Source organism: Dysidea avara, chromosome 3 (assembly GCF_963678975.1).
Source record: "Dysidea avara chromosome 3, odDysAvar1.4, whole genome shotgun sequence".
Lineage (NCBI taxonomy): Eukaryota > Metazoa > Porifera > Demospongiae > Dictyoceratida > Dysideidae > Dysidea > Dysidea avara.
Genome location: NC_089274.1, coordinates 11,615,586 through 11,639,445, shown reverse-complemented (window position 1 = coordinate 11,639,445; position 23,860 = coordinate 11,615,586). Strand labels below are relative to the sequence as shown.

The window sequence follows — 23,860 nt, the reverse complement described above, 5'->3', positions numbered from 1 at the left end:
TTGATTATCCGACACCCTTTGGGACCAGATAATCAACACTTTGGATAATCAAAGCCCATCCATTTACAGAGCCCTGTTCGAACTCTAATAGAAAATACATCTTAGACAAAATACCCTAATAGAGCAGTCAATTCTACTGTTTTCAGATTAGTTCAGATTATAAATGAAATCATATACCCAATTAATACAGTGTCATGATAACACGTCAATTGGAAGGTGATGGACAATGTTGGTACCGTCTCCATGTAGATTGGTGGGTTTGGCTTCCAATTAAGAACATACACCAGATACAACTAGTGTTTACATACATACATACATACACCTGTACTTACATACATACATACATACATACATACATACATACATACATACATACATACATACATACATACATACATACATACTGTACATACATACATACATACATACATACATACATACATACATACATACATACATACATACATACATACATACATACATACATACATACATACATACATACATACTGTACATACATACATACACATACAGTGGAACTTCAATTATCCGAACATCAATTAACCGAATTCTTGATTATCCAAACACCAAATCGACTGCTCAGTTAGGGTATTTTGTCAACAAGTGTATGCTTTATTAGAGCAGTTGAGCAAAGCTCTGTATATAAATGTATGGAAGTTCGGTCTTACGTACTATTCGTTATATGAACACCCTTTCCCCCCAAATTATTTCGGATAATCGAGATTCCACTGTACATACATACATACATACATACATACATACATACATGCGTATGTACTGTACATATGAATAGACAGACAGTGCGTACCTTCTGCCATTCACACAAACAGATACAGTGTTCTGTAGAGATAACTGCAACTCTGCTACTTGTTGTAACTCCTGAAAGTATTCAAATAGACATGCGTTAATATGGCTATATAAATGTCATATAGCTAATACGAATAGATAGCTTTATATTATATTTTACCTAAATACTATATTTTACCTAAATCGGTCTTATTGTCTATTTAATAGTATCGGGAAATGGCGGTTTTAAGTATTCAGTGTGTTGTAGCTCACCAATGGTTGAGTTTTTAACTTGATATTGACTGTATCAGGCAAGCCCCAGGTGGCAGGGGCCAGAGGAGGCAAGAGGTTGTTTAAAAAATTAAAAGAGGAAGGCGTAGGGATGAATTGTTGGCCATTCAGGTCTCAATACTGGCTAAAACAAATGGACAATTACAGTACAGGTCTTTACTCAATACCACAGAGCTGTACAGCCACATATAGCCATCCCCAGGCTGGCCAGAGCTCCAGACCACTCATATGGATCATCACTATGCTTGGGAAAGCAGCCAGCAAAAACAGACCACTCAAGCCTAGCTGATTTTGATTGTGAATTTAATAGTTTATTCATGTAGATTGTGTTCTTGGTGAAAATCTGCTGTCGACTGGTTTTTCCAGACCCAGTCACATATATGTATCCTCTGGCTGCTTCTGATACTTGAAATATATAAACACTTAGAAAACACATCACAGCATTATCCTGGATCAATAATGCATGTACATGTAGTTTAATATGTATACTACCAAATATCTCTGTACCAATTCATTTAAATCTACCATATAGGGATAAGTGATTATTATTATTTTTTTGCAGTAGAGGGACTTATTCACAAGTAAACTTTCGCAGTGGACAAAAAGTATAAAGCACTTAGCTGTGTACACACAAGTATGCATACATTACTGACTGATATGGTTCACAGTATATTCATACGTACAAATACATACAGTACAAGTACATACAGTACAAGTACACACAGTACAAGTACACACAGTACAAGTACACACAGTACAAGTACACACAGTACAAGTACACACAGTACAAGTACACACAGTACAAGTACACACAGTACAAGTACACACAGTACAAGTACACACAGTACAAGTACACACAGTACAAGTACACACAGTACAAGTACACACAGTACAAGTACACACAGTACAAGTACACACAGTACAAGTACACACAGTACAAGTACACACAGTACAAGTACACACAGTACAAGTACACACAGTACAAGTACACACAGTACAAGTACACACAGTACAAGTACACACAGTACAAGTACACACAGTACAAGTACACACAGTACAAGTACACACAGTACAAGTACACACAGTACAAGTACACACAGTACAAGTACACACAGTACAAGTACACACAGTACAAGTACACACAGTACAAGTACACACAGTACAAGTACACACAGTACAAGTACACACAGTACAAGTACACACAGTACAAGTACACACAGTACAAGTACACACAGTACAAGTACACACAGTACAAATACATACAGTACAAGTACATACAGTACAAGTACATACAGTACAATTACATACAGTACAAATACATACAGTACAAATACACACAGTACAAATACACACAGTACAAATACACACAGTACAAATACACACAGTACAAATACATACAGTACAAATACATACAGTACAAATACATACAGTACAAATACATACTGTACAAATACATACAGTACAAATACATACTATACAAATACATACAGTACAAATACATACAGTACAAATACCATACCTGTACATAGTCAATGTAATTAGCCAGAACAAGATCAGATACCTTCTTCCTTGCCTACAAATAAATAAATAAATTATTTACGTACTACCCAAGAGATAGCCATATACTACAAGCAAAAGTCTGACTTTAACACACAAGTGTACACTTACTGACACCGGTGTTAATTATTTTTAGAAAGCAGTTAACATCCAAAAAGAATTGAAATTACAAAATAGATGGCACTCTAATAGAGCACATGGGACTAACACACAGACAAACGACATGCCATGTCTGCTCTATACCTATTGAATGTGTCACTGTGTACTTTCCAACAGTCCATATGCTGTGAAGCAATACCAGGATGCTATGAACTTACTGTGAGCAAAAATTTAAATTAGAAAAGTACACACCTTTAGAAAAAATGTGCCTGTGGCTGGATTTGAACCAGGAGCCTACAATGGGCAGTAACTGCAACAACTAGGGAGGCGCTATACTACAGCTGAGCTGTTTGTCCTATGGTTTGCTATGGAATGCAGTTGCAGTTTTCTCTATATCATGGCCTTCCACATGCTGTAGTGGATGAAGGAAAGCATGTAGAAGCTTGCAATAAACTTCGTGGGGTAGCCAGATGATGAACGTTTCATTTCATGCATGAATCGTGTCGATACATGCTCAGATTGGTGAGTAAGCATTATCAGTAGCTGACACATATAAAAGTATGTCACGAAAAGTTGGCACTGAGAAGGAAAAAAAAGTAGTCATAAACAAGAATCGAACCCTGGACCTTTACTTTAGATTAACAGTTCTATGTGCTAACACTTGAGCTGTTTGTTCGTGGTTTTGACAGGAATGTAGCTCAAGTTTTCTCCTACACCAATTTAAAGTCTTCATTTCGTTATAGAAGACAAATGGAGGCACATAATGATTTGTAACAACAAACTTGGAGTTGCCAGATGATGAGCACTTAATTTCGTTAAAGTTTCATGTCGATACATGCTTTGGTTGTCAAGTTAGCAGCATCACAAAGCAGAAAAGCAGACAGACAGCTTTATATATATATATGTATATATTTTTAGATTTGTGGTATATAAAAGCTGTAAAAAAGCCAGGTATTCAGTTGATAAAACACAAAGCGGTGAACAACAACTGCAGATATAAATGAACTCCTATGTCTCCAGAATTGCATTCTTCTAGGATTGCTTCTAGTCAGCCATATGCTCTTAATGTGTGGATGTAGACAGATACAAAAAGCACATATCACAACCCGGGACACCTATTAACAAACAGGGTATTACTTAGAACATCAGGTTTAAAATGAGATTACACACAATAGTAGAGTAAGGTTCTGAAACCTCACTAAACTGTAGGGCTGTAATTGAATACTCCAATAGAACACAGTATCAGAAATCTAAGGGTCTACTACAAATGCATAGTGAAGACTGTATACTATCAATCTTACAGCAAGTTCCTGACTCTTCAATTTCATTATTCTATCTTCCAACAAACTCTTAGAGTACTCCTTATCCAGCTCCTAGTATGTTAGTAACATATCATTTGTATATGTACATCTGTAAGTGTATAGAGGACTTGCAGCGTGACGTAAATCATCGTAATTGCTAAGCAACCATAACTGTCGGCTATGTTCGGGACAGTGTTGTGGCTGAAAAGCGCTTTCTCAGGATTTGGTACAGGCTGTAATGAAGCGAATCAGTGTTGAGTTGTGTTGTAAATACCTCCCAGCTCGTTAAAAAAGGAGAAAAAGTTAGAATTGGTGAGTAATGTATCGAAATTTAATTAGCCACCTATTTCACAAAGCCAATGATAAGATCTTCTATTTTGAAACCAGCCCCGCTTCCCAGTGCCACTATACCCAGCGCTTAGTGAATAAATCTAGTTACCTTCACTCTGACCCAATATGCGTCATAGAAAGTTGTCCCAAAACATGTCCGCCTAGCAACCGTTGCTTCATGCATGCAAGCCCTCTATAGTAAATAAGCTTTAATAAACAAACAGGTCCACCAAGGAATATACTACTAGGTCAGATTAAGGCCGAGGTGCCAAAAAGTGGTTACAATTTTAATAAACAGTGCATTGCATGGTTGCTGCAAAATATATGCTGTGACTGGGCCTACAAAAATAGCGCATGTGGGCACAAACCACACCCCATCGCATAACACCAGGGTAGAATATCTGTATTCTGTAATTTGTAGTATATAGCCAATTAAATGGGTAATGCGTTCTGAAAATTTCATGGCAAAAACTTAATGGTATCAAAAGTTATGAGCCACGAAAACTTAAAAACTTAGACAAATTTTATGTGCCCACATGCCCTATTTTCGCAGGCCCAATGACATTTATGCTAAACTGTGATTTGATACCTTTTTCATTACTACGTATTATACACTGTAACATTACTATGTATTTATTGCCTGTCAGAGCTACGTATTTTAGAATATATAGTATCACACAATCCCTAATTCATTACAACATCAATGTAGTTACACACATACGTACATACCGTCAATTCATACTGGCAACAGTCCTTATCATTATCATAATAAATCTCGTCTATCTGTGATATGATCTGAAGAACAAGACAGCCATACAGTATCCCCTGTTTGATAATACACTGCTCCTTAGAAAACATTACCAGGACATTCACATGTCCAGACTTTTACACAAACAATACAAACATATAAACAAATAGCATGCAAAATATTATACACCTACTGACTAATCAGATGTGTGGTATATACTTTCAACAAATAATGCATAAAATATTCACTATCCACTACCCAATATACATATCATGGGATCACAGAACTGTGTGATTACATGTAATGCACACATGCAGATACATACCTCAGCTAGATCAGCTGGATTTTCCTTCTTAATTGTTGGAGGATGAACTTGCTACATATGTACATCACAAAAGTGTTATAATTAATGCTTAATATGACAACAGCTTTATGTGAATATGTGCGTACATGGTAAAACTAGCTTGAATGATTGAAACCAACATTTTGTGAGTCTTCTAATAGGTCCATTAGTGGGACAACACTTCACATATTGAAATAGATTGGTAACAAGAATGAAAAGTATTCCCAGAGACAGCTAGTTTACAATTGTTCGTTATAATGTGAAAAGGTACTCATCTATACTTATAGAGGTCTATAGAAGAACACAGCAATGCATATATCTATGGGATGCCATTATTAGTCGTGTACATAAATAACCATGATAATTTATAAGCAACTATCAGAAGGAAAAGGTGGGAAAATATTATATTTTTCATGCAAAAATATTTTTTGTGGTTGGCCAGCAATCACAAAAATTTGTTTTGACAAAAATTTTATACCAAATAATTTCAGCCGAAATTCCTCCAGACTATATGGCAAATAAATGATCATAACTCATGATGGGACCTCACAGATCCATAGTGCTTCCCTATATATTCCTCCATGTGGACAAAGAAAAAAGCTATCCGATAAAGAAATACAAGGCTGTAGGCAAACTTCGTTTCTACTGCATCATAAAGAAATGTCCAGTTGATGGAGCTTGTAAAATCCCTATGGGATGATAGAGCTTGTAAAATCCCTATTTTCAGAAAAACCTGAAAATGCATACAAGGACACCACTGAGTAACAACTACATTTGTTACCAACTCAGCAAAAACTTGTCATGTTTGCAAAATTATATTTGTATAAACACACTAAAATACATACATGCTAATAAAAATTGATTCACGCTTTAATCACTTTGGTTTGCAGCAAAACAAGACTTCCAACTTATACACCACTGAATTAGCTTATTCATGTAGAGGAAATAAATCTTTGTATATACAGTAATGGACACATGAGTTAACAGTACTACTGTTACTGTTTGATAGTACTAGCTTAAGCAGCTTTTAGCATGTACACTGTATGCAAATATACATATAGGCTTATTGACAAATATTACAAAAAGCATCTACGTACGCATGAGTCATGAACACACAACTGGCAGACAATATATACACAAGGTTACACACTAATGGAATAGCCTCCCTAAGTCAATCTTTCTGAACTCTCAATTTAAACTTTGAAACAGATGATCATGATCGTAGAGTGCTAGCCTGTGTGACACCTCACACCACTCTAATGTGTCATCCACTACAGTACAATGCAACTATTGTTCAATAATTTGATTCTGCTATTATTGGTTGGACTGGAACGCCCTGGCAAAACAGGGCTAGGCCACAGGCCTTTGAGAGTGCCCATACCTGTCAGCTGCTTGAATGTATGTGGGTATAGCACTAGTCACAGCTGAGTTGGGTAATCGTTTAACATTATGTTAGTAAAGAAGTGCTACCTAACAAGTACCGGTAACTTGATCTCATGGCCTCCTAATAACACAAACATGACTTTGTGCTGACTTGATAGCACTGCTGATACATCAGCTGACAATGTTGCAAGATGGCTTTTACTGAGCCTGTACACAAAATGCAAGAATAACTGGCATAATGGAATATTTAGAGCTGACAGTAACCAGATACGAGAAACAGACAATTTATTTGGAGTGGCCTAATGGATGAACTATTGATAATAAAATACGTAGTGTAGATGGCTCCATATTATAATATCTATTCAGTATTTCATAAACTTCATAGTTCTTACCAAAGTCTCGGTGATATCACTTTCTAAGCCTTCATCTGCAATGCCTTTCTGCTGATTAAGACATTACAACTCTCTCCACTACACTGTGAGCCAACTTACATCTGATATCCTCAGGAGATTTTTGAACCTGGACCTGAGAGCAGCCATCCTCTGTTTCTAATGCTTTCGCGCAATTTGTTCGTTGTCATACAGCACGTGATCTAGCATTGACGTGATTTGAGGGTGTGGCTATAAACGTCACGAAAATTCCCTGCAGTCGAAGTGGCGAGGAATTCGAGGTTCTATTGTTATGAGACTGCGGTAGTCTGAGGTAAAGGACGTCGGATACTTACACTTGACCGAAAAAAACCGCGGACAATGGCAAGTGAGTGGAATATCGTGAGCCGCATTTTTTTTACTAATTAGCAATCACCCAACTGGTTTTAACTATAGCCTACCTAATGTACAATTACAGTATAAAGTAAGAAATTGTTAATTGTTGTTAACTGTGGGAATTGAAGTGGGAATTGTTAACTGTTTAAATCTCGGTTTAAATGTTTCAAGATCAGTATTGGCTTCCATTGGGGAATATATAAGGCCATACCTATTTGATCTTATGTTGCGCGGGCAAAATTATTTTAAATTTGGGTAGGTAGGTCGGTTTGAAAATGATAAAAATTTTAAACACAAGCATACAAAATGCAACTGAAATAATGAATGTAGCTATAATAGTACATACACAGTTAAAAATCTAGATTTCATACTCATCTAGTAGCATCAGATATCTCCAAAAGAGCTTTCCCGTCGTATTCTACAATTTTAGAGCATTGGACGATCTTCAATGGTCCCTTTTGGACTATATCACGAGGGTGCTGATGATGTGTTGTCTTTAATTAAGTACACGTGATCCGCACACGTGATTTTCAAAATTATTTCATTTGAAGAAAAATGCAGTCGGTCGGGCCCGCGCAACATAAGATCAAATAGGTATGGCCTAATTCTTGGTAGGAGTAGCTAAATGTTTACTGAAGACTGGTATTATGATTAAATTTCTGATCATGAAGGGCTCGGGGAGCGGTTTGATTAATGTTGGCAGGCAGCAGTCTGGTAAGGCCATACCTATTTGATCGGGCCTGACCGACTGCATTTTTCTTCAAATGAAATAATTTTGAAAATCACGTGTGCGGATCACGTGTGCGGATCACGTGTTCTTAATTAAAGACCACACATCATCAACACCCTCACGATATAGTCCAAAAGGGACCATTGAAGATTGTCCAATGCTCTAAGTTAGCTAGGTCATGTAATCTTTAAGTCTCCAGTTCCAGTGTGTTAGGTTAGGTTAATCCAAAGGCTGCAGCACATGTTGCTGTCAGACCTTCAGTGCAGGCCACTGTAAAGCTTTAATAATAATAATAATAATAAAACTGTAGAATACGATGGGAAAGCTCTTTTGGAGATTTTTGTTTTAATCTGATGCTACTAGAAGAGTATGAACCTAGATTTTTAACTGTGTATGTACTATTAGAGCTACATTCATTATTTGCATTTTGTATGCTTGTGTTTAAAATTTTTATCATTTTCATTTTCAAACCGACCTACCTACCCAAATTTAAAATAATTTTTCCCACGCAACATAAGATCAAATAAGTGTGGCCTACTATCTTGTACAGTGCAGGATAAGGCATGCTTGCTTTCTGCGCTCTTGAAGAGAGATAGCCAATTTAACATTTCTGTACTACTGTCACGATGGTGTCTGTTCCAAGGCTTATTTAAAACAAAACAAGATGCTCAATGTTGGATCATTTCAAGTTGAGATGTCGTTTTGGTGATGTGGACCCCAGATGGCACGACAATATTTAATAGATGGTAGCAGGAATTGTTTGTAGGCATATTCTTTGAAGTGCTCTGTTTGTATAGCCAATTAGGATCGTAGCTAGTATAATCAGTATGTAGGCATTTAGAGTGACAGCTACGTAGTTATAACTAAGAAGTGGTTACTGAACCGAAAGGTTTTTTTTTGTGGATAACACAAATTAACTGAGAGTCATCCATCTACTCAAGTATCAAGCACACTGTGGTGTTGGTATGCCCCGAATATTCGAATTTAGGACACACATCTAGTAGTTGCCCCAAGTATTCGACTTTAGGGCAGGCATCTCATAGTTGTCCCAAGTATTCAACTTTAGGGCATGCAACAGGTAGTATTAGTGTTAGGATTAGGCTCGGGTTCAGCTTTGGTTTCTTCTCCTTTAGGTTACATTCTTCTTGCTATATATAGCCAATGGTCCAGGGTTCAAGCCCTGGATGCTGCACTTTTTTTCGTTTTAGTATCCTTTTATATCTAAGTTTTACTGTCAGTTCATTAGCCAGTATACACTTTCGCTTCAGTAACCACTGCCTATAATTTATTGCACATCCTTATCACCGTGACGACACCATGAAAGGAAGAACAGGTGGTGAAAAAATTAACCCCCTTAGTTAATGCCTAACATTGGCCTAGTTTTAAACAATGAGTTTGGTAGCTCTATAAACAGTGGTAAGAGCAAATGTATCAATTTGTACAGCAACTGTAGTGAAATTTTTGTTTGTGTTGGTGGGATTCTATGAATTTATGAGAAGCTGCATACTAACCCATATATGCTAAAAAAATTCCCGCATGAGGAGACTGGGCATCCAAAAATTTTCCACAAATATTATATAGTCCTTACAGAAGGTTTTAAGTATAATAGAGTTAGGAGGTTTGTTTAAAAACTACTTATCAATAAATTTTTGAAGGAAAGTGGATAAGAAGGCAGAGGAGGTAGGATATGACGTCACAATAATTGTGTGACGTTTGTGTACTGTACATTTTTAGCATAGCGTATAGTTCTAGTAAACTGTGAAGTTTAGCGTTGGATTTATTGTCAGAAATAGTAATTCACTAGTGTAGAAATCGTTTCATGTGATGAGCTTTATTGAGCTCCAGCGATTTTACGATGAACTTTGCAATAGAGCGTTATTTAGAATAAAACCTGATCTTATTTTCAGGTACCTGTGCTATTGTTTGTTGTATTCTTAGTCACTAGTAGTAAATGTAATCGACTTCGGTGTCTACAACGATGTAGGTAGCTAGTACATTAGTTTTTCATCATGAAATTATCATTGGAATTCAATTACATTATGCAAAAATCATATGCGTTATGACATCATGTCCTACCCCCCTGATAAGAAGGTATGTTGAGATAATTTGGATCAAGTGCCACGATTTGTTCTGTAAGTTGTAGTTCCATATCTATAGTCTGGAGATAAAATAGCATGGGGCGTTGTGTTACATCTCAAACCAAAATCCAAATAATTATATTATCATACAGTATGATAGTACTGTATATTAGGAATCATGGAGATTTGCACTTTCCCAGAAACCAACCTCGCAATACCTTTATGGTGCCCTGGCAGTATTGGTTGTAGTATAACCAAGTCCAAAAGTGCCTTCAACACAATCATAAACATTTCCAATAGGTTGCTACGAGATTTAAACAGTGGAGTTTTCTTCAGACTGACTGACTGACTGACTGGTTGGCTGACTGACTGACTGATGCCTTCAGACATTCATAACTTGATATCAGCTAAGGCTACAAGCTTGCACTTGTTCGTCGCTTCAGCCCGACAGGTGCCTTTTGGCATACCACAGTACATTCAGTGGACTTACCTTCACAGAGGTGTAACCAGAACCAGGCCCAGGCCTAGGAATCATTCAATAATAATAATGAACATCAAGATCAAGATACTCTAATAGAACAGTCACCTTAGTATAGCAGTCAGCTACTCCAATAGTATTTAAACCAGCCTCACATTCAATGAGGATATAATTTCCTAGGTAGTATATATGTAGATAGCAGAAAGCCATAAATCTAAGATTGAGATACCCTAATAGAGCAGTCACCTTAATACAGCATATTATATTGCTGAAATCACCCTCAGATTCAATTTCAGAGGGTCTAATTTTCTGGGGGAATATGCCCCCACACTCCCTAGGATGACATGCCTCGCATGTAAGGTATGTCTTTCCTGGTATAATAGCTTAACCTTGAAAACTACTATGCCCTGTACCTTGTGTCCCATTTATCTTCGCTGACAGTGTAAGGTGTCCAATTGTGGCAGCATGTGGTTTGTATAAATCATCTGTATTTTCCGTAGTGACTGGATTGATTGCAGAGGGGCTTCTTCTTTTGTAATGTGTAACAAGCTGAACATAGCTGAAAATGAAGCATAATAGCCACTTCACATACTTAATAGTTGGGGTATGCATTCATTCTTTCTTTCGATGCAGTATGTATGTGTTCACCAGTTATTACACAAAGTAAGCAAACAAGTACAAAGAAAAATTAGGAATTTAAGTTTGAGTGGAGATCAAAATAAAAGTAGTGAAACAAGGGAAGTTGCCTGCACCAGAAGATATACTAGTGGACATGTTTAATCCCTAATTTAGTAATTTAGTTATGAGTATAGACTGGAATTTTCTTGTCTGGGTGCAATGATCTTTTTTGTGGCTTATTATGCAATGTTACAATTAATGGAATATTGACTGATTGAAAGGTTTCTTTGTAAAGTAATCAATTGTGTGAATATAGGTGGCTGATTTGTAGATTAACTGTATATGCAATACTATATAGATTTAATGACCCCTAAGGAACATCAGAGTGATATGGTTCAGGAACATACTGAACGATTTGCCTCCATCTTTTCTGCTGACTCTAACAAAACTAATAGCAACAGTAGCGGCTATAGGGATTACCAGTCAGAGTACAAAAAGTATCCAGTGAACAGCCATCAGGAAGTAGAAGTATTGTCTGCAGTCCGAAAACCTGATGACAGACTTCCACAATCACCATTACTATTGGACAATGGAAATAAAACTGATGTACCAGATTCTAAACTTTTTTGTTCTCCAGAAGTTACCAATTCTGAATCAATCACTGATTCAAAACTCCTTTTGTCTAATGCACAGGATTGTGAAACTAATCCAGAATATTTATTACGATTACCTTCACAAAGACAAGATGCAATACCTGCTGATAAGGCTCTCTGTGGAAATAATTTGCAACCAATTGAAGAAGACCTAGAAAATCATAATGCTGAAGAATCTACACAACATTACCCTGATGTTAGGTAATAATAGATCAGTGAAAGTAGTGGACGATAATGATCCACTTGAGGATGGTGTTGTGAAGGTGTCTCAAGATGCCAGTAGCAGTGACAATGGTGCTATGATTGTAAATGGTGGTGTGCTACTTCAATCAATTGCTGGTAGGTCATATGGTTTTTTCTTTGTGTGTTGTGTGTGGTGTGTGTGTGTGTGTGTGTGTGTGTGTGTGTGTGTGTGTGTGTGTGTGTGTGTGTGTGTGTGTGTGTGTGTGTGTGTGTGTGTGTGTGTGTAATGCATGTGCACATGCTCACATTTAATTGATTGCTCTCAGTTAATATGAAGAGTGTGAACAGAGCTAATAAAACACCAAAGGAACTTGCGGAAGGAGCCACAGTTGTTCATTCTGTAAGTACATTGTTAATGTGAGATTGCAATTATTTTGTTGTGTTTGTTATGCAAACCATTGATAAATTTTGCTATGTAACTACTTTGCAAAATGCATTCCATGCAGATTTTACTGTATGAGCTTTTTGTAGGTATTAGAGTGCTTCAAGGAACATGATGTAGTGGAAGTACCAATAATGTTGGAAAAAATTGGTCGAGGAGGGAATGGCACAGTGTATAGATGTCGTATCAAGAACTACAAGGGCCCCCAACTACTTGCTTGCAAGAAAGAACACCGGGTTGATACATATGTATATACATGCAATATGGTCTAGAATATTAAGATATTAAGTACATTCGTATGTATTATACAATGCTCAGATCTGCAAACACACATCATGACACAGAGTATACTGTCATGATGCAATGCAACTAAATGACTATGCTATGTTATTTTGCAGACCTAAACACACACACACGCACACACATTATGCATTTTGCCATTTGTATTCATAGCCATGTCTTGTTTCAGAAACTACTTAGTGACAATGCAATATTTCACAAACTCTGTCAAATTAAAAACAACAAGCACATTCTACCAATACTTGCATATTTAAAAGGTAAAACTACTCATTATGTGTTTATACTAAAGTACGTACATATTTTAATATTCATAGTGAGGTGCACTTGTAGGAATCAAGATTGTTCTGGATTTACTGGCTATCTGATTATGGAGTACTTTCCTATTGGTGTGTATGTAAAATTCTTTATATTAATACATATATATTATGTATACACATATTTTGAACTGTAGGAAATGTTGACAAAGTTGCAGCTGAATTGAGGGAGCAGCGCATTTATACTAACGAGTTTCTCAACCAAACTGAAAATGAGATGGAAAAATACGAAGACATTAATCATTGGTTACAATTTAATGTTCCTTGGCATATCTCAAGGAGACGAAGAGAGAGATATAAGGAAGCTACATTGAAATTGATGAAATATGCCATTCGGTCAACAGAGGAACTTCACCGATATAGGATGTTGCACCTAGATATTAAAGGTTAGTCTTAATAACAAAGCTATATATGTACGTATGTATTAATTTTTATTTTATCCAGCCATTATCAAAACAGACGTGGCCAAGGAGAGCCAATGTGTCTTGGTGTGTGACAGACAAGTGTGTGTTTACAGATACCAAGAAATGCAATTTTCACACATTTGTACCTCATTAATGGCTAGACAGAAATACCCCTTTTTTCTGTGAAGCACCCTTTGGGGTGGGACATCATCCATGACTAATTTGAGCTTAATCGGTGTATATAGCTGTCTTTGAGATACACATCTTCAAAGTTCGAAACTAATTTTTTCGCACCACTTACAAAAATTGCTATAACTCATGCAAGCCTTATTGGATTCTTTTCAAATTTGGAGGGTATAAAATAGCATATTATACTAATTATAGTGCATTTATCTTCCAATTTGTGTACAAGTTTGTTGCAAATTTACAAGTGGTTTTCAAAAATTGACTTGCATTTTTTGTCATGTCTGCGAGGTAAACAGCTGATAGAAAACAACTTTAAAAATCAGTATACAGATAGGCTGACTATCGTAGCATGGAGCTTTTGTGATTTGAAAGCACTAAGAGTTTTATTTATTTTTTATTTATCTAGGACTGGGTCACATACAACCAAGTACATGTACAAACGGGACAAACTAACAACAGGGCAAGGCATATAGCACACTGTGGTCAGGAGAATAAGCTACTCCCAGTGGTGCAATATAAACACCAGTCATATAACAGTATTGTGTAATTGCATTATACCAGCATGGTTTTCTAAGCTGGTAACCGTAGATGTGACTGCTACAACAGAATTAAAAGTTAGAAACTGACTGCTATATTGGGGTAAGGGACTGCTCTATTAGAGTATATACAATCTAACCAGATGAACACACACAACTTAGCTACTTTAGTGATTTAATTTCTTGTAGAACTAGGTAGCTAACCAAACATGGTAATTAAAAGTGTGTGCACTAAAGTGACTGCTCTATTAGAGTATCTCGACTGTACAGTATTTTATGAGAGACTTACTTCCAGCCTTCTTACATTAGCTGTCTTGCAAGTGCCGTTTCTCCAACAGGCAGATGAAACCCACCATTAGTGGCTGTATTTAATAAGTCGCCTGTAAACAACCAGCTGTGATAAAACACGTATGACCCGACTAATTAATGCTAACCTGTTGTACATCTGGTTTCCAACCCGTAATCTCTCTCTGATCGATGAGCAAGTGAACACGTACCCACAATGGAACACAGGTCATGTGCTAAGGTGTTTTGATCAGCGTTAAATAGAATCGTCGTACCGTTTCTATCACCTCCATGAAAACAACCGCCCATTATACGATTGTCTCTTCATTCAACATGGATTCTATTCCCCGTGAGTGTGAAGCCTTAGGCCTTGTAGTTTTCTCAAACATTGTTTATTATTATTTATGACATAATTTTAACTGCATTTCTAATTATCTTTGGTAGCTGGTTTCTATTATAAGGCTTTACAGCACAAGTGCTGAAGGTCTGTAGGACACCTGGTCTTACAGCCTGTTTAAAGTTGTTACAGAAAGTGTGTTTGAAAAAGTTGTTTGAGCTAAGGAGGTGTACGTAAAGCAAAACCCAAACATGTGAAAGAAGTGTGATTGAGATACTATAGAACAGCCACCGAGAAGTAAAAAAATGCACATAAAAATGTCAAAAATACTTTTCATACCTATACACCCAAATCCCACTCTGCTACCACTGTTAGTGGACTTACTATGTACCTTATATGTAAAAAGTTCTAGTTTACTATGCCAGAATGATAGATCTATCAATAGAAATTGGATAGTGTGATTTGTTGTCAAGCCTAACGTTTAAACCGCTTATACAAACTAGTTGCTTGTGTCAGTAAACTATATATGTACAAGCGTTTAATAATATAATGGCAATATCAATGAGTTAAAACACAAAAACTAACATATGTATACATGCATATAGCAAACGCATTTTGAGGTCCCTTAACACTCCATGCGACATTCAAAAACTAACATGAAGTTACAAAATATTAATTTCAAAATAGTATAAAATCACTTAAAATCCAGTTCTTCTACTTAGCTACCTGTAGAAAAAAGATAGACAAAAGCCAGCATATACAAATACAAAAAGAAATGATATCTAATCCAGAACAGCCAAGCTGTGAAGAAGGGTGTGGCCTTTCAAAAATAGGCTAGTATGAAAAAGATGTGGTATCAAAGGTGGCAGCAAAGAAACGGCAGTTATGTTATGTCAATTAATTTGTTACGTGTGTCACAAGTTAAGTGACAATATATTATCATTGCAGCTGTTTCTTGGCTGCCACTTTTGATATCACATCTTTTTCATACTACGTAGCCTATTTTTGGAAAGCTGCACCCTTTTTTATAGTCTGGTTGTTTTGGATTAGATAGCATTAACTATAGTCGAGTTTGAAGGAATCAATTAGTTAGTTTGTAAAAAATCATGCTCGGTTTTTGGTGGAGCTGTTTGGGACTTCACTTTGGGTATCTAATGTCATGAAGGAAAAGCGAGGATATATTTGGGCAAGAAATTCTCATACTTTCATGATCCCTACTATACAGAACTATGTACCATACTGTATAATATTACTGTACTGTATCTACTATGGCATATACAAGTACACCAAAAAATTTGGAATTTTCAACTAGAGTAGGGACCATAGCACATCAATAAAAAGTACTGAAACAAGTTGGAGTAGTCCATGATATTAAATCACAGTAAAACAATAAGAAGTGTTATATCCCTACTGTGCTCAAGATACCGTAACAGAAATGTACAGTAGGGATATAACACTTCTTATTGTTTTACTGTGATTTAATATCAGGGACTACTCAACTTGTTTCAGTACTTTTTATCAATGTGCTATCAGGGGCGGATCCAGGGGGGGGGGGGGGGGCTTTGGGGGCTGAAGCCACCCCCCCTTCACTTTTAGGCTTTACTTGATCAATATGCTAAGGATTATAATAAACTTTTGTCTTAGCATAATTATATGATCACTAATAATACAAATACTCATAAAACCACCTTATAAACATCTTTCCAAGGTACTATCAGTGGATTTATGCTAACGTTTATGCAAATAAGGACCCGGATCAGAATTGGATGTGTACAAGATCAAGATACTCTAATAGAGCAGTCAGCTAACTACTCTAATAGAACATTCACTGGAATCGTATAGTTGGTTCTGTTATGGAATTTTTCCAAATCTGCCTGCATCTATTATATACATACAGTGGTCTGTTTAAAAGGCTTGATTCATCTACTTGTGTAGTTAATATGTATGGCAATACTTAATTCAGGTACACATTTTCCATTGAAAATGCTCTCAGATTCAATCTCGTATCATTCAAATTTCAAAATTTTCCACTTTCAACGTTATTATTCTAACATGCACCTATTGTTGTACAATTGTGAGAGGGTGTATCATGTGCTTGGTTGTCTGTACCTACCCAAACTTTTCCATTAACAAAATGCTTCAGAGAGCCATACCTATATTCTAAAGGCAGTATATAAAATATCTATAGGCAGAAATATGAATTTTATGTGGAAATGTCTCCAAATTGCAGTATTTTAGCATCTATTTTTCAAAAATTTCCTGGGGGGCATGCCCCCAGACTCCCCTAGTTCCAGCATGCAAAGCATGCTGGGAAGTGTGCTTTGCACACCTCTACCCAAGAGATTAATACCTTGAGTTAGCCCCCCTCCCCTTTTATATTTCCTAGATCCGCCCCTGGCTATGGTCCCTACTCTAGTTGAAAATTCCAATTTTTTTTGTGTACTTGTTTATTGACTTTTTTTGTAAATAATTATTATGACTGGTGAACCCACACTTACCGCATCTGAAATATCGCCACACGCCCCAGCTATGTTAATTATCATCTGAAAAGTGAAGTATCCATTACACTTCATTGTCAGCTATGTTCAACCCGTTACACAGCATTTTGAATCAAGAACTGTTTGAAAAGCACCTTCTGGGCCAGGCAGGCATTATGTAGCGACGTTTACTATTTTGCGTAGTAACTAAGTAGCTTGTAGTGCTATAGTGATTAATAGGTCCATACACCTGAAGATTCCCCATACTTGTTGTGTAAAGAATTGTCATAGTCGTGGCAAATGAGATGAGGTGTCTTTTTATGCTATTCCGGCAGAAATAAAGCACCAGGGTGATGAAACAAGAAAGCTTTCTGTAAGAAGATGGCTAGAGTGGATAGCTTGAATTAACAGGAAAGACTGGGAGCCGAATGAGCACACTAAGGTCTGCTCGGTTAATTTTAAGACAGGTAGGTGCTGACCTGCCGGGCACAAAACAGTAGCTAGTTAGCTACCAACAGTTGTGACGGCAATGACTGCATGTGGATAGGCTAGCCGCTGAAAGTCTGGTATGCCTGAAGGGAATACACTAGCAACTAACTTAAACAGTTTTGCAGCCTAGCTATATAGGTATCTTCACACTACCACTGAAAGAAGTACTCAGATCACACTCTAATAGAACATTCATATGAGGATTATAGCTAGTCATTCAAAACGTACATTCTTTGCTCTATATACATATCTTTGTTTTATGCATGCCCACTGAACAGCTAGCATACATATACGTATCACAATCTTTAATTTTATAACTGAGTATATCATTCATCATAATTTTCATGCTAATTCATTGTGAAGGAAAACCAGCTGACCTATACGATGATACAAACCCAGACTGGGTACCTACACAGAAAATAGGGTACAAGAGTGGCCACCAACCAGATAATGACAGATATTGCCGAACAATGAACGGAAAAAGATGTAGACTGGAGAGTCAAGCTTGACTTTAGATTCATATTGTTCCTTAGCTTCATTTGAAAGCATTGAATAATACTTGGAAGTTAATTCCATAGCTATAGCACTAAAAGTTCTACAAGCTTAGCTGCTACTTAGTTACTAGGCAAAATAGTAAACGTTGCTACGTAATGCCTGCCCTAGAAGATGGCGGATAACAACAATTTCCATGGACACGCCTACGTAATTACTTCCGCTGCAACTGGTCTATACCAAAAGAAATAGTGTCGCGTGCCCCAGTTATATCGAGTATCGTCCGGATGAAAAGTATCCACTACGCTTCATTGTTGGCTATGTTCAACCAGTACGAATCGAGAACCGTTCGAAAAGCACCTCTGCTAACAAAATGGCCACTATGAAAAATATGGACGATTTCTGTTATGAAGGGAAGCCATCATGTGCTACCACCAAATCAACGCTTTTCGCCGTCAGCGAAGATGAATGGGACACAAAGGAGGACACTGATAAGTCCATGAAGAATGCATTGTACATACTGCAGTATGCCAAAATACACCTCTCGTGCTGAAGCGACGTTGAACAGTGAGAAAAACAAGCCCGTAGCCTTATCCGTTATTGCTTGTCTGAAGGCATCAGTCAGTCAGTTACTTACTCAGTCAGTAGAAAGTTCCGTTAAATAATTTAAAAAAAATTCCGTAGCAACTTGTTGAAAATGTTTCGAGTCGATCTGAAGGCTTGTTTGGGCTTAGTTTTACCTAACCAATACTGCCTCATCGTTGTCAGAGAAAATTGAGGCTGGTTTTTGGGTGATGCTATTTCGTGGGCCACGCCTACTCCTTTGTGGTCCCTACTATACAGTAACTATCGTACTGTATGATAGTTCATGTACATATGTAGTACAAGTCACATGTGTATACTTTTGCTTCTGCAGGAGGGAATTTTCTTATACGGAAAACCTGTGCTCACACTGACATCTTGGATTGCATTTGTGATGAAATAAAGTTTGATGTTGTGCTGAATGATTTTGATTATGTTCTGGCTGAGGGAACAAATATAATCAAACCTCAAAGAGTGGGAACTGAGCTATACAGAGCATTACCACTACTGGTAAGACTTAGCTGTAAAATTATTTTTATTTGAAAGCGACCAATTGCAATATAATATAGTGTTATACTGTCATTTTGTTTCACTGCCTAGACCCCTACTTCATTTTAGATATGCAAGGTTTACCGATACACTATACTTTTGGGTGAAGTTCCTAATCTCCTTTGACTTGTATATTTTATTTCTATAAGTATGATTCATCTCGTCACTTTTGTTTTAACTGACATCCACGTTTGTGGTCTTCCACCTCTTTATCTATTGATGCTTTGAGAGCAAAACGTTTTGACATTTTTTGGTCAAATTTCCTTAGACACCCTGATGAACATAACCCTTGTAGTTTTCATGTTGTGTGTCCTTGCTCCAGATGTAATTTAACCCCCACGCTTCCCTTATATAGCTCTAATTAATTTGGGTGCTGTTAGGGTACCAGCATACCTGCTGCAGTACATCGTAATGGTGTATGTAAGTACGTATGTATGTATGTATGTATGTATGTATGTATGTATGTATGTATGTATGTATGTATGTATGTATGTATGTATGTATGTATGTATGTATGTATGTATGTATGTATGTATGTATGTATGTATGCATGTATGTATGTATGTATGTATGTATGGATGCATGCATGCATGCATATGTATGTATGGATGCATGCATGCATGCATATGTATGCATGTGTATTGTAGCTGCAGCAAAATCATTAATAAACAACATAAAGTGCTGTTGTGTTATTACTCGTATAGGATCGCAACAGTGTAACAGTGAATGCTAAACGGTTGTATGACCTGCACAGTCTTAGTGTCATGATCATCTCAATTATTTGTGGAACTGAACAAATGAAGGAACAAATGGTAAGTATTATTTTGATTATTACATATTACTGCTGTACCAATACGTACCAAATGATGCACCAATGCTAAGTAAGTGGGTGGTACTAATACAGTGGTACTGTGGTATATATTCACAAGAAACATTCAAGGATGTGTATTACCTTTGTGGTCATCAATCGGTTTCAATGGAAATGCCCATATGTTCCACAGCGTTAGTCATGCTACTCACTGGATTCTTTCAATATATCTTCCGCCATTGCTAAAGGAAGTTGAATGATACCCGAAGGTTGGTATCAACATTTATATCCTTACAAATTGAACTAGTATTCTGCCACAATAGTCCTCATACTGATACTGGAATTGATATATATCACTATTTCTTTTTTGAATTTTCATATAACAAACACAATACGTACATGTGGTACATCTTCTTATTGTTTTTCTGTTCTCCAGTGTAAATGGAGACACCATATCATGGGAGATACCTGTGCCCAAGAATGTGACATGCCTGAGGTATGTACTACACAGTATTATAATTCAGTAGCTAAAGACGTATATATTACCTGTGGATCCTACATACAGTCGACAGTTAATTTTCTATATCTGAACATCAATTAGCCAAAGCATCCAGTATCCTTATGCCGAAATGATTGTTTAATTAGAGTATTTTGTCAACAGTGTACGTAATTGACATTTGTGACCTGTTGAGTGGTATTTTCCTCAAATTTCTTCTTTGTTATCTCAAGTCAAAAAAGTCCTGTTAGGGTTTACAATGATAGAGAGTGGAGGTGGAGGGAACACGTTTAGGGTGGCTGCATAATCAAGGATGTAACCCAGACTTTTTGTGATGCCAGGCATACTTATTCGCTAAGTAGAGCGAGGACTTAACATTAGTGTGTGAACTGTGAAGCACACTAAGAGCATGTCAGTGTAGGAGTTTTGGGGCATACTCACCTTTTCAGGAAAAGTTTGAAAATTAGACCCTCTGAAATTGAATTGAATCAGAGAGTGGTGTTTTAGCAGTTTATTAGAATGTTGGTATATTAGGGTGACTACTCTATTAGGGTATCTTGATGCATTAAATACTACCAGATTTAAACCCTCTGAAACCAAATTTTTAGCAATTTATCAGAATACCTTGGTTAAGATTACGGGTTACCCAGTAAATAATTTTGTAGGTGCTTTGCTTATAGTTCTGTTTTAACCATTTTGCACGGAAGAACACACTAAAATAACATGGCATATCAACGTACAAGAAATACCAAAAGCGGCGATACACTCAACAAGAGATGCGCTTGTACAGAAATGCAGGCACTAAACAGCGAAACTGTTGAGTTGCTATTCATCAAAAACCAGGTTTCATGGGAAGCCACACCATGATATTTAGCATTAATAATCTATTACTTAGTGATTTCTAGGTCCTCACGAATGAATTGAGTTGTTATCCGATTGTAACAGCACTGTAGTGCACTCGCGGTATTTCCGTAGCAGAACTAATCGCCATTATCCTTGAAAGATACGATAATTAACCAGCCTCTAGTCAGTTTTCCCACAAAGTCTCCATGACAGGACCTAGATAATATAACCACCCATTGACACTGCCATAAAAAATTAGTACTAATTAGCTGACAACTGCTATTTTTGATGAGTAATAACCACATTAAGCAGTAACGCTTAACGCTGGTTCAACCATATTGCAGGGACTTAATTTTATGCTTGACTACCTTCCACTGTAAATTATTAACACTCACTTTGTATGATTCCTCCACTATTATCACGTGGCTATACAATGCTTTAAAGTTAACAACCTTCTCACTAACACCTGCTTGAGTTTCGTGCCAATATTGCACCATCCATTATTGAAAAATAATAACCTATTATTAAGCGCCTAACCTGTAACCTTAAACACTGCAGCTACTATTATCCTAGCATCAAAAATTGGGGTGGCTACTATTTGAGGGTGGTGTTTATAGCATAAACAGCTATTCAGTGTGGTGATTATTCAATACGAGGCTCCTTTGAGAAAGTTGAAAACAAGTAGTAGGTTTATAGCTTTACCTTGTTCATTTTTTAAGCTGGTTTGCTGATTTTACAATACCCATAAGACCATATCCGTGTTGCTTGCAAGCTTTGAAAGACGTGCATGAAAAATTATTGTCTATGAAGGTGTGATGGCTGCTACTAGCACTTATGAGTGTTCCATTGAATTTGTTGTTAGAGGACATCATGTCTGTAAAACAACATGGAATCCTATTATTGGAGAGATATTGGTGTGTGAACAGGAGGAGAATAATGGCAAAGATTCATGTGCAGTGGCAGACATGCTAGCTGGAAGATGTTATTGTTGGCCATGTCCCAGGAGATTCAAAAATATGTTGGCATTTCTTAGAAAGACATAGGGCATTACTCTATGAAATTACTGGGCACAGACAATGCTCTAGAGACCTGGCTCAAGGAGGGCTAGACATTCCATGTGTTTTCAGACAAATTCTGGAAATATTGTTGTGCAGAGCAATGGCAAAGTGATATAAATTTAAGTTATACAATCATGAAATAATCGGTATGTGATTAAAATTTAAAAACTGCTAATATATGTACATTATCAATGATCAATGCAGCACTTCATGAGTCAGTTGGCTCATCGTCAGTGTCACAGTCCGTGTCAAGTATGGCTTCATTATTTTCTAGTTTCTTCTCATCTTCTATGTGTAGTTTGTCAAATGGATCCACTATATTTGAACTTAGTTCTAGTGGCTGTCTTTTACTATCTTCAACTCCAGTTTTTGTGGCAAAAGCAACATCATCACCCCTCATACAGTGTATTTCTGAATCACTATCCTGTGAGCTATCTATTGGGACAGAGATTCCACAAGCAAGGAATGAATTCTTAATCAAATTTTTATTTAGTACCCATTGCACACAAAGAAGTTTGCGTGGAGTTCTCATATTGTCTGCTGGATTATACAACATTTCACCAGATGAAAACCACACTTCAGATTTACTCCTGTACGCCTCCTTGAATGGCTTATTCCAGGAAACATCAGCAGGTTTAATATGGTTTGTTAAGCAACCAGGTACAACCACAACATCTGATTTGCATTGTTTTACCTTTGCTTTCACTGACTGTGGGGTCAGTGAGATGACACTTTTATTGTGCATCCCATACCAGTATTCTTTTGTTAAGCGAGAGTGTTTCTAAGTTTTGTCTACCCAGATTTCTGTCAACTTCTCATTCATTTTTACTATAATTATTCTACAACAACACCAGGAAATCTTAGCAGTTGAGCATCCCTTCCAACCCCTTGAAAACAAT

General features: G+C 36.9%; 3 protein-coding genes across 5 annotated transcripts in view; 2 read left to right on the top strand and 1 right to left on the bottom strand.

The window, feature by feature from the left end:
• Positions 1-7,446, bottom strand: part of LOC136249364 (syndetin-like) — a 37,170-nt gene extending 29,724 nt beyond the window's left edge. For 2 of the 3 annotated variants that reach the window (XM_066041333.1, XM_066041335.1), the window contains exons 1-7: positions 7,351-7,431; positions 7,252-7,302; positions 5,459-5,509; positions 5,115-5,180; positions 4,056-4,127; positions 2,618-2,671; positions 830-900 (exon numbers count right to left, since the gene is read on the bottom strand). In XM_066041333.1, coding sequence (XP_065897405.1) covers positions 830-900; positions 2,618-2,671; positions 4,056-4,127; positions 5,115-5,180; positions 5,459-5,509; positions 7,252-7,302; positions 7,351-7,398 — 413 coding nt within the window. In that variant the 5' untranslated portion in view covers positions 7,399-7,431. Of the gene's footprint in view, positions 1-829; positions 901-2,617; positions 2,672-4,055; positions 4,128-5,114; positions 5,181-5,458; positions 5,510-7,251; positions 7,303-7,350 lie in introns of all 3 variants that reach the window. The other variant, XM_066041334.1, reaches the window with a different exon arrangement.
• Positions 1-23,860, top strand: part of LOC136249363 (serine/arginine repetitive matrix protein 1-like) — a 107,135-nt gene that overhangs the window by 25,908 nt on the left and 57,367 nt on the right. The gene's annotated exons all lie outside the window — the stretch shown is intronic.
• The window catches only part of LOC136249366 (uncharacterized), a 43,082-nt gene continuing 26,743 nt past the window's right edge, over positions 7,522-23,860 (top strand). The window contains exons 1-10 of the mRNA XM_066041337.1: positions 7,522-7,615; positions 11,886-12,519; positions 12,690-12,763; positions 12,895-13,041; positions 13,275-13,362; positions 13,420-13,491; positions 13,557-13,805; positions 19,542-19,717; positions 20,461-20,568; positions 21,001-21,060. Coding sequence (XP_065897409.1) covers positions 12,345-12,519; positions 12,690-12,763; positions 12,895-13,041; positions 13,275-13,362; positions 13,420-13,491; positions 13,557-13,805; positions 19,542-19,717; positions 20,461-20,568; positions 21,001-21,060 — 1,149 coding nt within the window. The 5' untranslated portion in view covers positions 7,522-7,615; positions 11,886-12,344. The remainder of the gene's footprint in view (positions 7,616-11,885; positions 12,520-12,689; positions 12,764-12,894; positions 13,042-13,274; positions 13,363-13,419; positions 13,492-13,556; positions 13,806-19,541; positions 19,718-20,460; positions 20,569-21,000; positions 21,061-23,860) is intronic.